This window comes from Sapajus apella, unplaced genomic scaffold (assembly GCF_009761245.1).
Source record: "Sapajus apella isolate SASKATOON/1434 unplaced genomic scaffold, GSC_monkey_1.0 scaffold5, whole genome shotgun sequence".
In the NCBI taxonomy this organism is placed as follows: Eukaryota; Metazoa; Chordata; class Mammalia; order Primates; family Cebidae; genus Sapajus; species Sapajus apella.
The window spans coordinates 16,611,179-16,624,466 of NW_022436945.1; the positions used below are offsets into that span (position 1 = coordinate 16,611,179).

A 13,288-nucleotide genomic window follows, 5' to 3' on the forward strand; every position below is an offset into this window, starting at 1 on the left:
TTTTTTTTTTTTTTTTTCCTTCAGACCTGCCCAGCCCAGCAAGGAGGCCGCCTAGTCACTGTCGGCCTATAGCAGCTTTGCTGAGCTGCTGTGGGCTCCTCCCCGCTGCTGAGTGAACTTCCCTTCAGTCCTGTTTATATGGGTGTAGTTAGAACTGCTTTGGCGATGGTGGCCCGCCTCTGTTGGGGCGGAGTCTCTGCTGTGGCGGGTTGCCTTGGCAACGGAGGGCTGCCTCAGCAATGGCGGGTTGCCTTGGCAACGGCGGGCTGCCTCGGTACTGGCGGACGCCCCTCCCCCACAGAGCTGGACCGTCCCAGGTTCAGCTGCGCTTGCTGTGAGACTCTCAATCCAGAGTTTCTGGTTGCTGTTCTTTTGTGGGGGTGGGACCAGCCGAGCCTGATCGCCTGGCTCCCTGCCTCAGAGCCTTTTTTAAGTTAGTGTTCCAGTCGCCTGTTGAAGAGGCGCCGGGGTCTGTTTGTTTTCCCCTGCGGCCACTCGCTGCGCTGGCTTAAACAGTGGCACTGAGGTTTGTGGCGCTTTTTTTTCTTTTTTTTTGCCCTGGAATCTACTGTCCTGGTTCTCTGCTCAGTCCCCTTTTTGAACCAGCATATGGGCGACTTCCCGTGGCTCCAATCGCCAGCCTAAAGGGCACCCGGACCGGTGTATTTTGTACGGAGAACCGCGGCTCCGGGGCGCCGACAAAGCAGCCGCACGGGGCAAAGCAGCGGCGCTGGCCGAAACAGCCGTGCTGGCGACCGTGGAGCACCTCTGCCCAGGAATTTCCTAGCCTGTGGGCAATAAAAACACGGCGTCCACTCACCCTCTGCGCTTTCACTGGGAGCTGCAATCCTGAGCTGTTCCTAAACGGCCATCTTGGATCGTCCCCCCATCCTTTGAATTTTTAACTCTAATTACGGTTTTTCATTTCTATGAGTTCTCTTTGATTCTTCATAAAATGCCTTCTTTTGTTATATTTTCAATTTATTGTTATATAGTTTCATGATGTAAAAAACAGACTTTTTAGTTTTCATTTGATAATCCCCTTATTTGATATTCTTGGACAGTTGTTACAGCAGTTTCTTGTGTTTGCATAGTGGATTGCTTTCTCTCTCCTGTTTTATAATTTTCTACTTAGCTATTTTTAAGGAGATTGGCATTATTCCATCCTGAAAAATACTGTATGAGTGGTAAAGTGCCCCTCTAAATACCTTTCTTTTCTTCTGGTAGTAGTAGTAAGGATATCACCAAGTTAGGACCAGTTTTTTGTGTTAACTTTTTGGGACACAGTTTCATAAACCCTTCTGGTATTATGAACTTACACTCCAAGCTAATATGAGATATAGGCTCCACACTACTGAGTTTTTCACAGAAGCCTTTTAAAATTCCTATATTTAGAAATCTTGAAATAAAAGAAATTTTCTTGCTCATTGGTTAGAATTTTTCCCCAATATACCCTTTCACTGAGGAATGTAGCCCTTCTTATCCAGGCTTTTTATCCAGAACACTCACTCACTATTCCAATACCTAATGTAGGCCCAAAGCCCAATGTTTTGTCCCCAAACTAAACCCCAAACCCATAGATTACTGAGACTGATAACCTCCCATAACAGTGGTCGCTCGCAGGCCCATTGGCATTTACTTTAAGTCTTTGTTTTGACCTCTGAGAATTTTCCATTCTTTCTTACAAACTCAGCTATGTGTATAAAACAATTGTTATATTTTATCCATTATATTAGAATGTTTGAGGGTTTTTAAACTGTGTTGTTGAGAGTTGGGAGATAGTTGTCAGGTTGCCTTTGACTGCCATGTTGTTAGAACCAGAAGTACATACATTGTTTATATTTGGTTGCTGTTAGTAGAGGAATCCCTCATTGAAAACAAAATTTTATCCTTTCCACCATAAGAAACATCACAAAATATAATTTGTAAATATAGGGTCATATTAAACTGCTCTGCTTCTATAGGTAATTATTAATATTAGAATGAAAAGTTACCCCAGGAATAGATTTCTATACAGTGACCTTTAATGTGTCATTTATTTACTGGGATAAATCACAGATGTGAATGAATGTTTATCTTCATTAGGAATAATTAATGGCCTGGAAGTATTATGAGATATTCATATTCGTATTACATAAGGATAACTAGTTACAAGGCCAAAGTGCACTGCTTTTTAATCTTCCATAAATTTTGTGATGTTGCAACTGTTTACAGCCCTATATGGACTTCTTCAAGCAACAAGGAGGAAGGACAACCCTCAGTTCCAAGTGTACATAACTCTAATGGACAGATTTTTTAAGGCAAAAGAGATGGCAGCATATGTAAGAAGATATTTTTGGAAAAGATTGTCAAGTTGTAAACAACTTACAGATGCGGCAAATTTACTGATTCTTTATTATATTCTTTATTGCATTACATAGAATTTTTCTTACATAAGCTATTTACTTCCTTCTTAAAACTTCCTTATGCAATATATTTTTTTTAATCTCTGTGGATAGTATTTATTTTTCCAAGTAGCGAATCCTGATCCTTTCAGACCTCATTTCTCTCCCACCCTACTTACAGTCATGACTGAATCTTGCTGCTTTTATTGCAAATTCCAAGTAATGAGTGATTGCTCCAATGACTGCAATATATGCTGAGAATTGTAGAATTTATTGGACCTTTTTTTTTTTAGTTTACAAGACATATTTTCTTCTTTGGCAAAGTGAAAACAGACTAAAAATTTCCAGGAACCTTATAGTTCTCTAATCTATGAATCGTTGTAAATAAGTGAGAAAAAATTCTATTTGCCAGCTAAATTACAAATATTTCCATATGTTTATTTGTGTTTGGAAAAATTGCCTTTTAATTTTACTTTATTTTTCTTTGTTTCAATTCATCATGTTATTTCAGTGGCTATTTCTGTTAGTGTCATTCATTGATTTACTAAGTAGATGTTTACTGAGCATCTACTTTTTACCCAGCACTATGATAGTTTGGTGTTGTGATGCAAAGTTGAACATGATGCACAGTGATTGCTTTCATGGATCTTAGAGTCTAGTGGAGCCATACATTGAGATAACTTATGCAATAGGGAAATATACTATGGTATTACTGCATGGACACAAGCTAAAACACTGACCTCAAACTTGGAGGGATTGGAAAACTTCCTGGAACAAATGCCATTTAAGCAAAGACCCTGAAATGGGAGGTCAAGGGAGACTTGGGGAAAGGAGGCATGGAGGTAAGAGAGAATGTGATACCTCTGAGGAGCTGAGAGAGATACTGCTCCTAATATTCCTGCAACAGAACAGAGGGACACTAGCTCCAAAACAGAGGCTGGGTAAGGAGGGCAGTCTGATCCATGGTAAGGGTTTTCACTTTAGGGGTTTTAAGCAATATACCTTCATTTTCCTTTCCCATTTTAGAGGGAACTTGCAGGTGCAGTGTGGAGAATAAATTGGAGGGGGAAAGTCAGGATTTTATAGTATAATACTGGTACAGTAGTTCAATATAATCCATCAGCAGTGAGGGTGTAGGAGAGCAGACAGATTTGAAAGATATTAGAGAGGTAGAGGTAGAAACCCTATGGTTAACTAGATGTGGATTATGGTGGAGGAAGAAGAGTCAAGAATATCTGTGTTTGCAATTCTGATGACTGGGTAGGTGGTGATGTTATTTGCTGAACTAAGGAACAGAAGAAGGAGTGAGCTTGGGAAGGAAAATGTTGAATTCAGTTTGGGTGTGTGTGGCACATTCATGTGTTCATTGGACAGTTGGATAAAGAGTTCAGGAGAAAGATTAAACCTAAAGTTACAGATTTGGGCTTCTGTAGACTACAAATGATCATTGAGGTCATGAGGTAGAAGAACTTGCTCAGGAAGATTAAGTGGAACAAGAATAGAACAAGGCTTAGAACAGAACTTTAAAGAAGACCAGCAGTTAAGGGATGCATAAAAGAGGAGATAAGAATATGCTCAGAGAAGACAAGCAAAGGACAAAGTAATGATCAGTTAGGTGCTGGTCAGATGTCAGGAAGCATTGAGGTGCTGATTGAATTTAGCAACTGTGAGGTAGATCATGATCTGGTTGAGAATGGTTTCAGTGAAATTGTGAATATGTAAGTAAGCACTGTACAGTTTCTTTGGTGAATGAGTGAAGATGAAGTAGTAGAGACAGTAGCACAGACAATTCTTCATGAAAAGGAGCAGAGATAGGTCAGCTGAAAATCAGACTGAGGTAGAGGGTTTTTTTTTGTTGCTCTTATTGTCATTTGCTTGCTCTTTACGTTTATCTTTTCAGCGTTTGCTTTTAAATGCTATGGGAAGGGGAAGGGCAGATGATGACAATTAAGGCAAGAGAAGGAATAAGCAATAGAGTAAGATCCTTGAGCTTGGGTCGACAGCAGGATAGGTAAGTGGCAGGAACACAACGTATGAACTGGAAAGGTGGACCATGATCAGAATCTAAATGTCTAATATCTTGACTTATTTATGTGTTTATTTTTTAAGAGACAGGATCTCACTATGTTACTCAGGCTGGTCTCAAACTCCCGACTTCAAGTGATTCTCCCTGCTTGGCCTTCCCAAGTGTTGGGATTACAGATATGAACCACCCTGCCCAGTCTTGATTTATATTCAAAAATAGAACAGCTCTGAATGATGGCAGGTCAAGGCATGAGAGTGTGTGGTGTAGTAGAAGTGAAGGTCAGGGGAGAAGAGATGAAAACCTTGATTGGTCAAAGTGTTGGATAGGTCTTACAAGTGAAGCTACCCACATTGATAAGGGGTTGTAAGGATGGGTAAGAGAGAGAATGTCCGGGAAGTGACTAGTGAAGTAGAGGTGGAAGATTCAGTCATGTCCCTTAATCATGTTCGCTTCAGCAGGAATGCATTTGTATGAAAGGATGTGGAAGTAAGGGTGTGCAGACAGAACTGGGGAGTGAAGCCACCTGCCTTCTGTCCTGATGCTATAGCATCTGAACCATGCAGGAGCGAACGCTTCAGCTTGAGAAGGTTGTTATTGGGTGAGCTATGTTCATTCATTTAATAGTAAGAAATGGAATGCCCATTTAGTGAGGACATTGAGGTTATAGGGGAAGTTTGTTCGCCAACCTGCATGAGTCTTGACTGAGACTGGTAGCAGACACAGTAGGATCTAAGACTTCTATTTAGTTCCACAGTAGTTGGTGTTCAGGAAACAAGTTTTGGTCTCAGCTCTGCCTAAACAGCTGTGAGACTCTGCATAGAATACTTAAGTGATTTCTTCTATTTAAAACTGATTGACATTCAAATAACTTGTGATATTTCAAGAGATATCCATTGATAATAGTCTGGCCTACTTTATTCTGATAGTTGTCCTGTCTTTATGTTAATGTTACAAAAAAATTTGTGATACAATACAGGTTTCTTCTAAGTATGCTGTATTGATTTTTAAATTTAAAGATTTGTTGTCTTGGGTAAATTTTTTAAGCCTTTTTGGTTAAAACATTTAGATTTTCTGTTAAAGCCTGGTGTTTATGTTCACTTCTGTTTGTTTTTTAAACCTTTTATCTTTTTTGTTTCTATTTCTTAACTCTCCCAGTGTATGTGGTAGAGAATGGTAATAACTGTAGAGTAACTTCAATAAAGAGAGATGAAATAGTGACATTAGTGATACCAGTTCTCTTGTGTCTATGTATTTGTGGTGACTGTAAAGGGAACCCTGGATTCATGAGCATCTTTCTGTCTTGATGTTTTTCAGGGACCATGGCTAAACCTCCTGGATCATTAGCCAGAAGCAGCAGCCTGTGCCGCTCGCGCCGCAGCATCGTGCCGTCCTCGCCTCAGCCTCAGCGAGCTCAGCTCCCTCCGCACGCCCCCCACCCGTCACAGTCTCGGCACCCTCACCACCCCCAGCACACACCGCACTCCTTGGCTTCCCCTGATCCAGATATCCTCTCAGTGTCAAGCTGCCCTGCGCTTTATCGAAATGAAGAGGAGGAGGAGGCTATTTACTTCTCCGCTGAAAAGCAATGGTATTGGCAGTGAAAAATCTACAGGGCATGTTGGGGCTGGGTTGGGGGTGAGCCGTGAGGAGGGGGATGGGAGGAGTGGTGCATTGTTTCCGTTTTCTGTTGCTACATATCAAATTACCACAGACTTTGCAGCCGCAGACATCACCCATTTTTTAGCTGTTAGTTCTGTACATCAGAATTCCAAGCCTGGCGTGGCTAGGTTTTTTGCTCAGGGCCTTTCAAGGCTAAAATCAAGGTGTTGGCCGTGCTACATTCTCATCTGGAGCTTGCAGTTCTTCAAAGCTCATGTGGTTGTGGTGAACTTCATTTCCTTGACTCCAGAACTGAGGTCCCCTGACTGTGCTTGCTGTCAGCTAGCTGCACGGCAGCTGCTCTCAGTTCCTGGAGGCTGTCCACTGTTCCTTGCCACAGGACGTCCATCTTCAAAGCTAGCAACACAGAATTCCCCTGCTGTAGATTCCTCCTTTGCTTTGAGTCTCTGACTTCCGTCTCTCTGATCTCTAGACTAAAATTTTAAAGGCTTACCTGGATAATAATCTCACTATATTAAGATCACCTAGTTTGGGGCCTTAATTTTATCTGCAGAATCCGTCTTACAGCAGCATCTGTATTTATGTTTGACTGGATAACTGGAACAAGCTGTGTGTACGCCAAGGGGTGGAAATTTAGGAGCCATCTTTGGATTCTGTCTACCACAGACATGTTGGTAGATATTTTGAGATGTAATGGCTTAGAGGTCACTGGACACAGTTGACTCAGATGTCAGAGCATAAACTTGTTATGAACAATTTTATATGTAAAATAGAAAAGTATGAGCTTAAATATACTTGAACACAAAGAAATGTCAAATATGACTGACCTAAAGATATCTGTTGCCACTTAATGATTTATTCTGTTATGTGCCAGTACTTGCAAACACACAAGCAGTATCATGTGCCAAAGTTTTAAGAAAATGTCAAGAACTTAAAAGGATAAAATTATATTAATAACTTACTTTTTTTTTTAAACAGAATGGGCTTACAGCAGTGTATTCCAGTTCAACTTAATGACATCCATGCTCCATGAAACCTGTTACTTTGAGGAGCTGTTCTTAAACCACATTCCCCTTTAAAAGCAGTATGGTATTGAGTGTTAGTTTCAGGTATTGCCACGTAGTAGCCATGTGGCCCTAAAGGCTTTACCGTCTTCTATGAGAAGCAAAGAGAGTGGTCCACGCTCTATCATGTGTCTCATTAGGTGACATTATTATCAAATAATCATTTTTCATTCATAATTATTTAGTAGTAAAAGAAAATGTTATGATTTGCAAGTGATCAGTGTGGCATATTCCTAAGGAGATAATGCAGGTTTTGTATCCCCATTGCAGTTGGAGAATCTGATGCAGCTTTGCTTGGTTAGCACTTTATGATTAGCTTTTTGTCTGTCTTTGCAGTATGATCATAGTCACCAGCAAGATGGCTTTACTGACAGTACTGGTCTTGTGTGGTTTCTGGAAATGAGAAGAAAAACTTGAGAGCTTCACTATCTAATAAAACTTTTTGCATTGATGGAACATTCAGTTCTCATTTCAATAGCAAGCTCTCATAAATAAGAGAAGAATTTCAATTTGGAAACTTTTCTTCCTCTTCATTTTCAGTCTCCCGTCTATTGAACCACCAGAATCCTTACAAAATAACAATATTGAATATTTACTGATTTTTTAATGTTCTGTGCCTTTTGCACATATATGCTTATTTAAACCTCACTTTGAGTTTTCTTATACAAGTATGAATTCGACTCCATGTCACTCTGGGGAAAAAAAGAAATAGAAAATACAGCATAAGTGGCACACATAATTTAAGTTCAACTCTGCAAGACAATAAAATTTGAAGTTGTATTATAATTATCCAAGTCAGATTGCTTATGCAGAATAGGCAGTGCTTTAGGTTATTGTCATTACGGAATTCAAATGTTAGAACTAGAAGGTAACATTAATGATTAATCAAATTTTCTTACTTTAACAGATAGGAAAATTGAGACCTCAAGAGATCAAATGGTTTGCTGAGGCTTGTACAACTGATTAATGGTAGGACCAGCTTAGGAACCCAAGTCTTCTGACTTAAATCAGTATGCTTTTCACACATTGTTTAGAGTTTAGAGGCTAGTTTTTAAAATATTTTTAGCCTAGCTTAGAATTTCACACAAAAAAGCAGCCAAGCCACATCACAGAAAAGAAAATAAATTCACAAAATTATAACAACTAAATCAGCTTTTGACTTTGGAAGCTGAATAGCTTCAGGAACAGTGATAATATATTCTGTTCAATTAATGGACAGCCATTCAAAAAAAAAAAGCTTTGCAGAAATGCCTCTGCCAGTGATTGATTTCTGAGTCTAATTATTTCCTCATATCTGAACTGCTTCTTGCTTTCCATTAGCACTACCCAATATCAAATTGTAAAAACATTTGAGAATTATGCAGCACACGCAGGTGTGTGTTATGAAACCATTAGTTAGGTCTTTATTTAGGGGAATTTGTACCTTTGGGGAGCTTATAGTGTAGTAAAGATAATCTTCATATAGATGTGTGAGTACAGTACATAGAATTGACTAAATTCAGCAATCTTTATCTAAAATATGGTATTAACATAGAATATTCATCAAAAGCAAATGCCAGACCTCCTGTAAATGTGTATGTCAATAACATGAAATAGGCCATCTAAGGTAAGAAATCATTTAGTTTATTCATTCTGTAAATACAAATTTAGTCCTTGCTATGAGAGGTGCATTTGCCAATAACATGAGCTGCCAATACAAGTGAGACAGGGACCTGGCCTCGCTCCAGCTGCTGGTTGATAATCATATGTGTTCTTGCCTTTCTCTTCTGCCTTCAGCTCTGTTCCTTCTCACACTGTATTTCTTTTGCCACTTTTTACCTTGACTCTTCCTTTCACTTCTTAATCATTTCCTTTCATGGAGTGAACAGTATTCACCTCAGGCTCAGTGCATAAAGTGAATGAGACTAAGTGGTGAAGCTCTCAAAAAAAAAAAAAAAGTGAATAAGATGTGATTCCTGTTCTTTAAGATCTCATTCTGTTCATTCATTCATTCACTCGCTTCCATTCATTTGTCCAACACATTTTTATGAAGTACCCAACGTGAGTTTGCCGCTATTCTAGTGCAGAGAATGCAGAAGTTGATGAGGCTCCTTGTCCTTAATAATTGCTTTTCTTCTGGGAATACTACCTATAAACAAGTTAATATAAAATATCATTATAGGTTTTGGTAAGTTTTGGGGTGGCAAACAAAGACAGTTGTAAAAGGAAAGAGAATGCTGTTTTACAGGTGGCTAGGGGAGATAAGGTGGCTAGGAGAGGCAGCAGTGGCTAGGGGAGAAGTAAGCCCTGTGGAGATGGAGACTAGAAAACAGCAAGCAGGGGGAACAGCAGGTGCAGGGCCCTGAGGGGCCTTGAGGTTGGCATGTTACAGGAACACGAGGGAGCGCTGTTGGACATAGCCAGGGACTGCATGTGCGTGGCCTGGTAAGCTTTGACAAGGACTTTGAATCTTACTCTGAGTTTGAGAGGAAGCACTGGGAAGTTTCAAGTAAGTAAGTGAATGATGTGTTTTGCCCAAGTTTTTAAAAATCACTAACGGCTGTGTAGAGAAGTAACTAGGAGGGAAGAACAAGAATGAAAGCAGGGAGACCAATTTGGAAGCCCTTGCAATACTTTAGGTGAGTTCCTAGTAGTTCCAGAGGAAGGATGGTAGCTGGGGGTGTAATAAGGAATGGTGGATTTGAGAGAGATTTGAAGGAATGGCTGATGGCATTTACTACATGCTGGTTGTGAGGTTATGAAATTTGTTTTTCCACTGTGGAGAAAGGGAGGAAAACGTTCAAAAGTGAGAATGCTGTGAGAATTTACTGAATGTCTGCTTTTTAAAAATAGCATCATCTGTTTTGCCCTTCCCCTCTGCTGCCATACTCTGATGTACCTCGATTCCCTGCCCCCCTTTTAAATTTGGTAGAACTTACATTTTAGTGTAATTCCTTGAATGTATATTTCTTCCTTTCTAACAAAGCTATAGTTCATCAAGTTAATGACAAAGGGAGAGGCAGTGACTAGAATTCATCTTTTAAAATAGTATCAACTCTGACTTGTAAAAATAGTATTGAAACAAAACATAAAAGTAGCTGAGATGATCGCTGAATTGCCTGTTAAATCTGAACATTTTAATTTATTTGACAAAAACAAGGTATAACTTGTCTGTGTGGTAAAATTTCATTATTATGGTTTGTGTTAAAAATCAAACATTGAGTTTTGAGAAGCTATATTATTTAAAGAAGTAATGTTCTAATTTTGTTGAAATGCATATAGAATTGTATCATTTCCCTCTTTTAAATTTCAGTGAGCAATGAAAGTTGTTTTAGTTAGAATGTCTGTTAGAAATCTTAAGATTAGACTGATTTAAAGTTTTTACCTTTGTTTGTGTTTCATTCAGGGAAGTGCCAGACACAGCTTCAGAATGTGACTCTTTAAATTCTTCCATTGGAAGGAAACAGTCTCCTCCTTTAAGCCTCGAGATATACCAAACATTATCTCCTCGAAAGATATCAAGAGATGAGGTGTCCCTAGAGGATTCCTCCCGAGGGGATTCGCCTGTAACTGTGGATGTGTCTTGGGGTTCTCCCGACTGTGTAGGTCTGACAGAAACTAAGAGTATGATCTTCAGTCCTGCAAGCCAAGTGTACAATGGCATTTTGGAGAAATCCTGTAGCATGAACCAGCTTTCAAGTGGCATCCCGGTGCCTAAACCTCGCCACACATCATGTTCTTCAGCTGGCAATGACAGTAAACCAGTTCAGGAAGCCCCAAGTGTTGCCAGAATAAGCAGCATCCCACATGACCTTTGCCATAATGGAGAGAAAAGCAAAAAACCATCAAAAATCAAAAGCCTTTTTAAGAAGAAATCTAAGTGAACTGGCTGACTTGATGGAATCCCTTTCAAGTGGCATCTGTAAACTTTTATCCCCCACCCTCCACTTTTTTTTTGGTTTCTGTTAATTTTAGGAATGTAACTCCATTGGGGCTTTCCAGGCCAGATGCCATAGTGGAACGTCCAGAAGGGCAACTGTCTACTGTCTGCTTATTTAAGTGACTATATATAATCAATTCATCAAGCCAGTTATTACTGAAAAACCATTGAAATGAGACAGTTTACAGTCATTTCTGCCTATTTATTTCTGCTTTGTTATTAGTGATGTATATACAACATTTTGTTGAAAGCCACTATGGACTTACAAGCTTTAATGGATTCGTAAGCCAGCATGGGCTTGCAAAAATTTCTTGTTTACCAGAGCATCTTCTTATCTTTCCACAGAGCTATTTACATCCTGGACTAAATAACTTAAAAGAAGTAAAACTAATTGCACTACTCTTTTCCAGACTGGAAGAAAAAAATCTCCGCAAGTGAAACTGTGTAGAGTTTATAAAATAACTATGGATAGGGTTTTCACTTTTAGATCAAAATGGGTTTTTAAGTAGAACCTAGGGTTTCTAATTGACTTGATTTCTGGAAATGAAAACCCACGCTTTTATTATGGGAAGCTTCTTTAACTGCATTTAATATTGTAAAGTTTCAAGTCCCGCTGTAAAGATCATGTTTTGTTTCCCCAGGGCTTTCACTGTGATTTACTGCATTGCAGGCTGTATGATAAAATATAAATAATTTAAAGAGAGAAGGTTCTTGATTCCTTATGCAAGTGGAAGAGTTGAAACTTGATTGAAGGACTTTAAAACATTCACAACCTTAAGCCGAGGTGGGGGGATATGGGGATTCAGGCAATTGTTTACAAACTTTGAATAACTGCAAAGGATTTATGGTTTGTGAAAAATTTGTACTGTGGAAAAGATAATAAATTGGAGACATTATTGTGTGGGACTGTGCTGATTTTTGTTGATAACACTCCACAAAAAAACACTATATGTTTTCTGGAGAGCTGTGTAAGCTGTCGTCTTGCTTAATTGCAATATAAGACATAGTGATGTTTTGGATGTAAGTTGTCAACAGATTTCTATTTTATATTGTTTGTCATATTTTTATGTAGTTTGAAATGTATAAATGTTCTAACATCAAGATTAACAAATACAAATTTATGGTGTATTTAGATTGTGTTGTATTAATTTGTAAGTATGATGTTCTTTAAATAGGTGGGTTGTAAAAGGGTAGCTTTTACTGTTAAAAAAAAAACACAGTAGAGAGTTAAGTTTCATATAGCAACAAAATACGTTAACATCTAGGGAGTTTCTACTTACACCACTTAAAAAATATGCAATCATAAATGATCTGGTTACCACAGTGCAGATAGATGTTTGGGTGAACAGCTGATACATATTAGTTAGAATGCTTTTTCAGCATTATGGCTAAAATATATATCTAACCCAGTGCTGTTTAGGTGAAAATGCTAATTGATAAGAAGTTTCTTTTGAGATTTGCTTTAAAGAAATGCTTTAGTAAGAACATGAACAATTTCCTGATGTCTCCTGTAAATTGTGATTGTTTATTCTCTATTACTATTGTTAAAAACTTGAATGATATTTATATTGGCTGATTTTTATATACTTACTAGATTGAGTTCCATAAGGGCAAACATTGATTGAAATGAACATAGTGTTTTGCACTAATGATAAGGTAAGATAACCTGAGAGGTAGGGTTTAGGAGCACAGGGTTGAAGGCTGTTGAAGAAGGGGAAAAGTTGTGCATGAAGAACAGAAATGGGTTCCAGAGTGTTCATTCAGAGTGAAGGGAAAACCTTATCCTCCTTTTTCTTATAACCAGACAGGAGGAGTTCTTCCCTTTGAAAATTGCAAAAAAAGTATGAGAACTTTGCAGTTGGAGGAATAGAAAAGGGAAAAGTTGCTGGAGCACGGACTAAAGATGGGAGGAGCTGCCAGCAAAGCCCACTGCTGCTCCTGGGGTAGAGGGAGGTCTGCAGCAGAACCAGCTGGGGGCCAGCACTGCTGCTTAGAGCAGAGGAGGCTGGCCAAAGGGACTGTGGGCGCATGCATGGTTTGTGCTCAATTTCAGACACTCATTTATAAACAGATTTAACCAAGGGATACTTACTGCTTTATGTTGCTTGCGATAATTATTTTGCATTACTACAGTATACACATTTGTAAATTCAACAGGAAATAACTGAGTTTTGGAAAGCTACAGTAATTTCTGTATTATATCATTTATATGTGAAAAGTTGGGCATTTCTATAAGTTTTTTAAATTACCCTTTTGTTATTTTGTCATTTTAAAA

At 38.9% G+C, this 13,288-nt stretch overlaps 1 protein-coding gene across 5 annotated transcripts in view; it reads left to right on the forward strand.

Annotated features, from left to right (window-relative positions):
• The window catches only part of STIM2 (stromal interaction molecule 2), a 165,034-nt gene extending 152,889 nt beyond the window's left edge, over nucleotides 1-12,145 (forward strand). For all 5 annotated transcript variants that reach the window (XM_032273671.1, XM_032273656.1, XM_032273659.1 and 2 more), the window contains 2 exons: nucleotides 5,725-5,998; nucleotides 10,480-12,145. In XM_032273671.1, the coding sequence (XP_032129562.1) occupies nucleotides 5,725-5,998; nucleotides 10,480-10,957 (752 nt within the window). In that variant the 3' untranslated portion in view covers nucleotides 10,958-12,145. The remainder of the gene's footprint in view (nucleotides 1-5,724; nucleotides 5,999-10,479) is intronic.
• The last annotated feature ends 1,143 nt before the right edge of the window (nucleotides 12,146-13,288 follow it).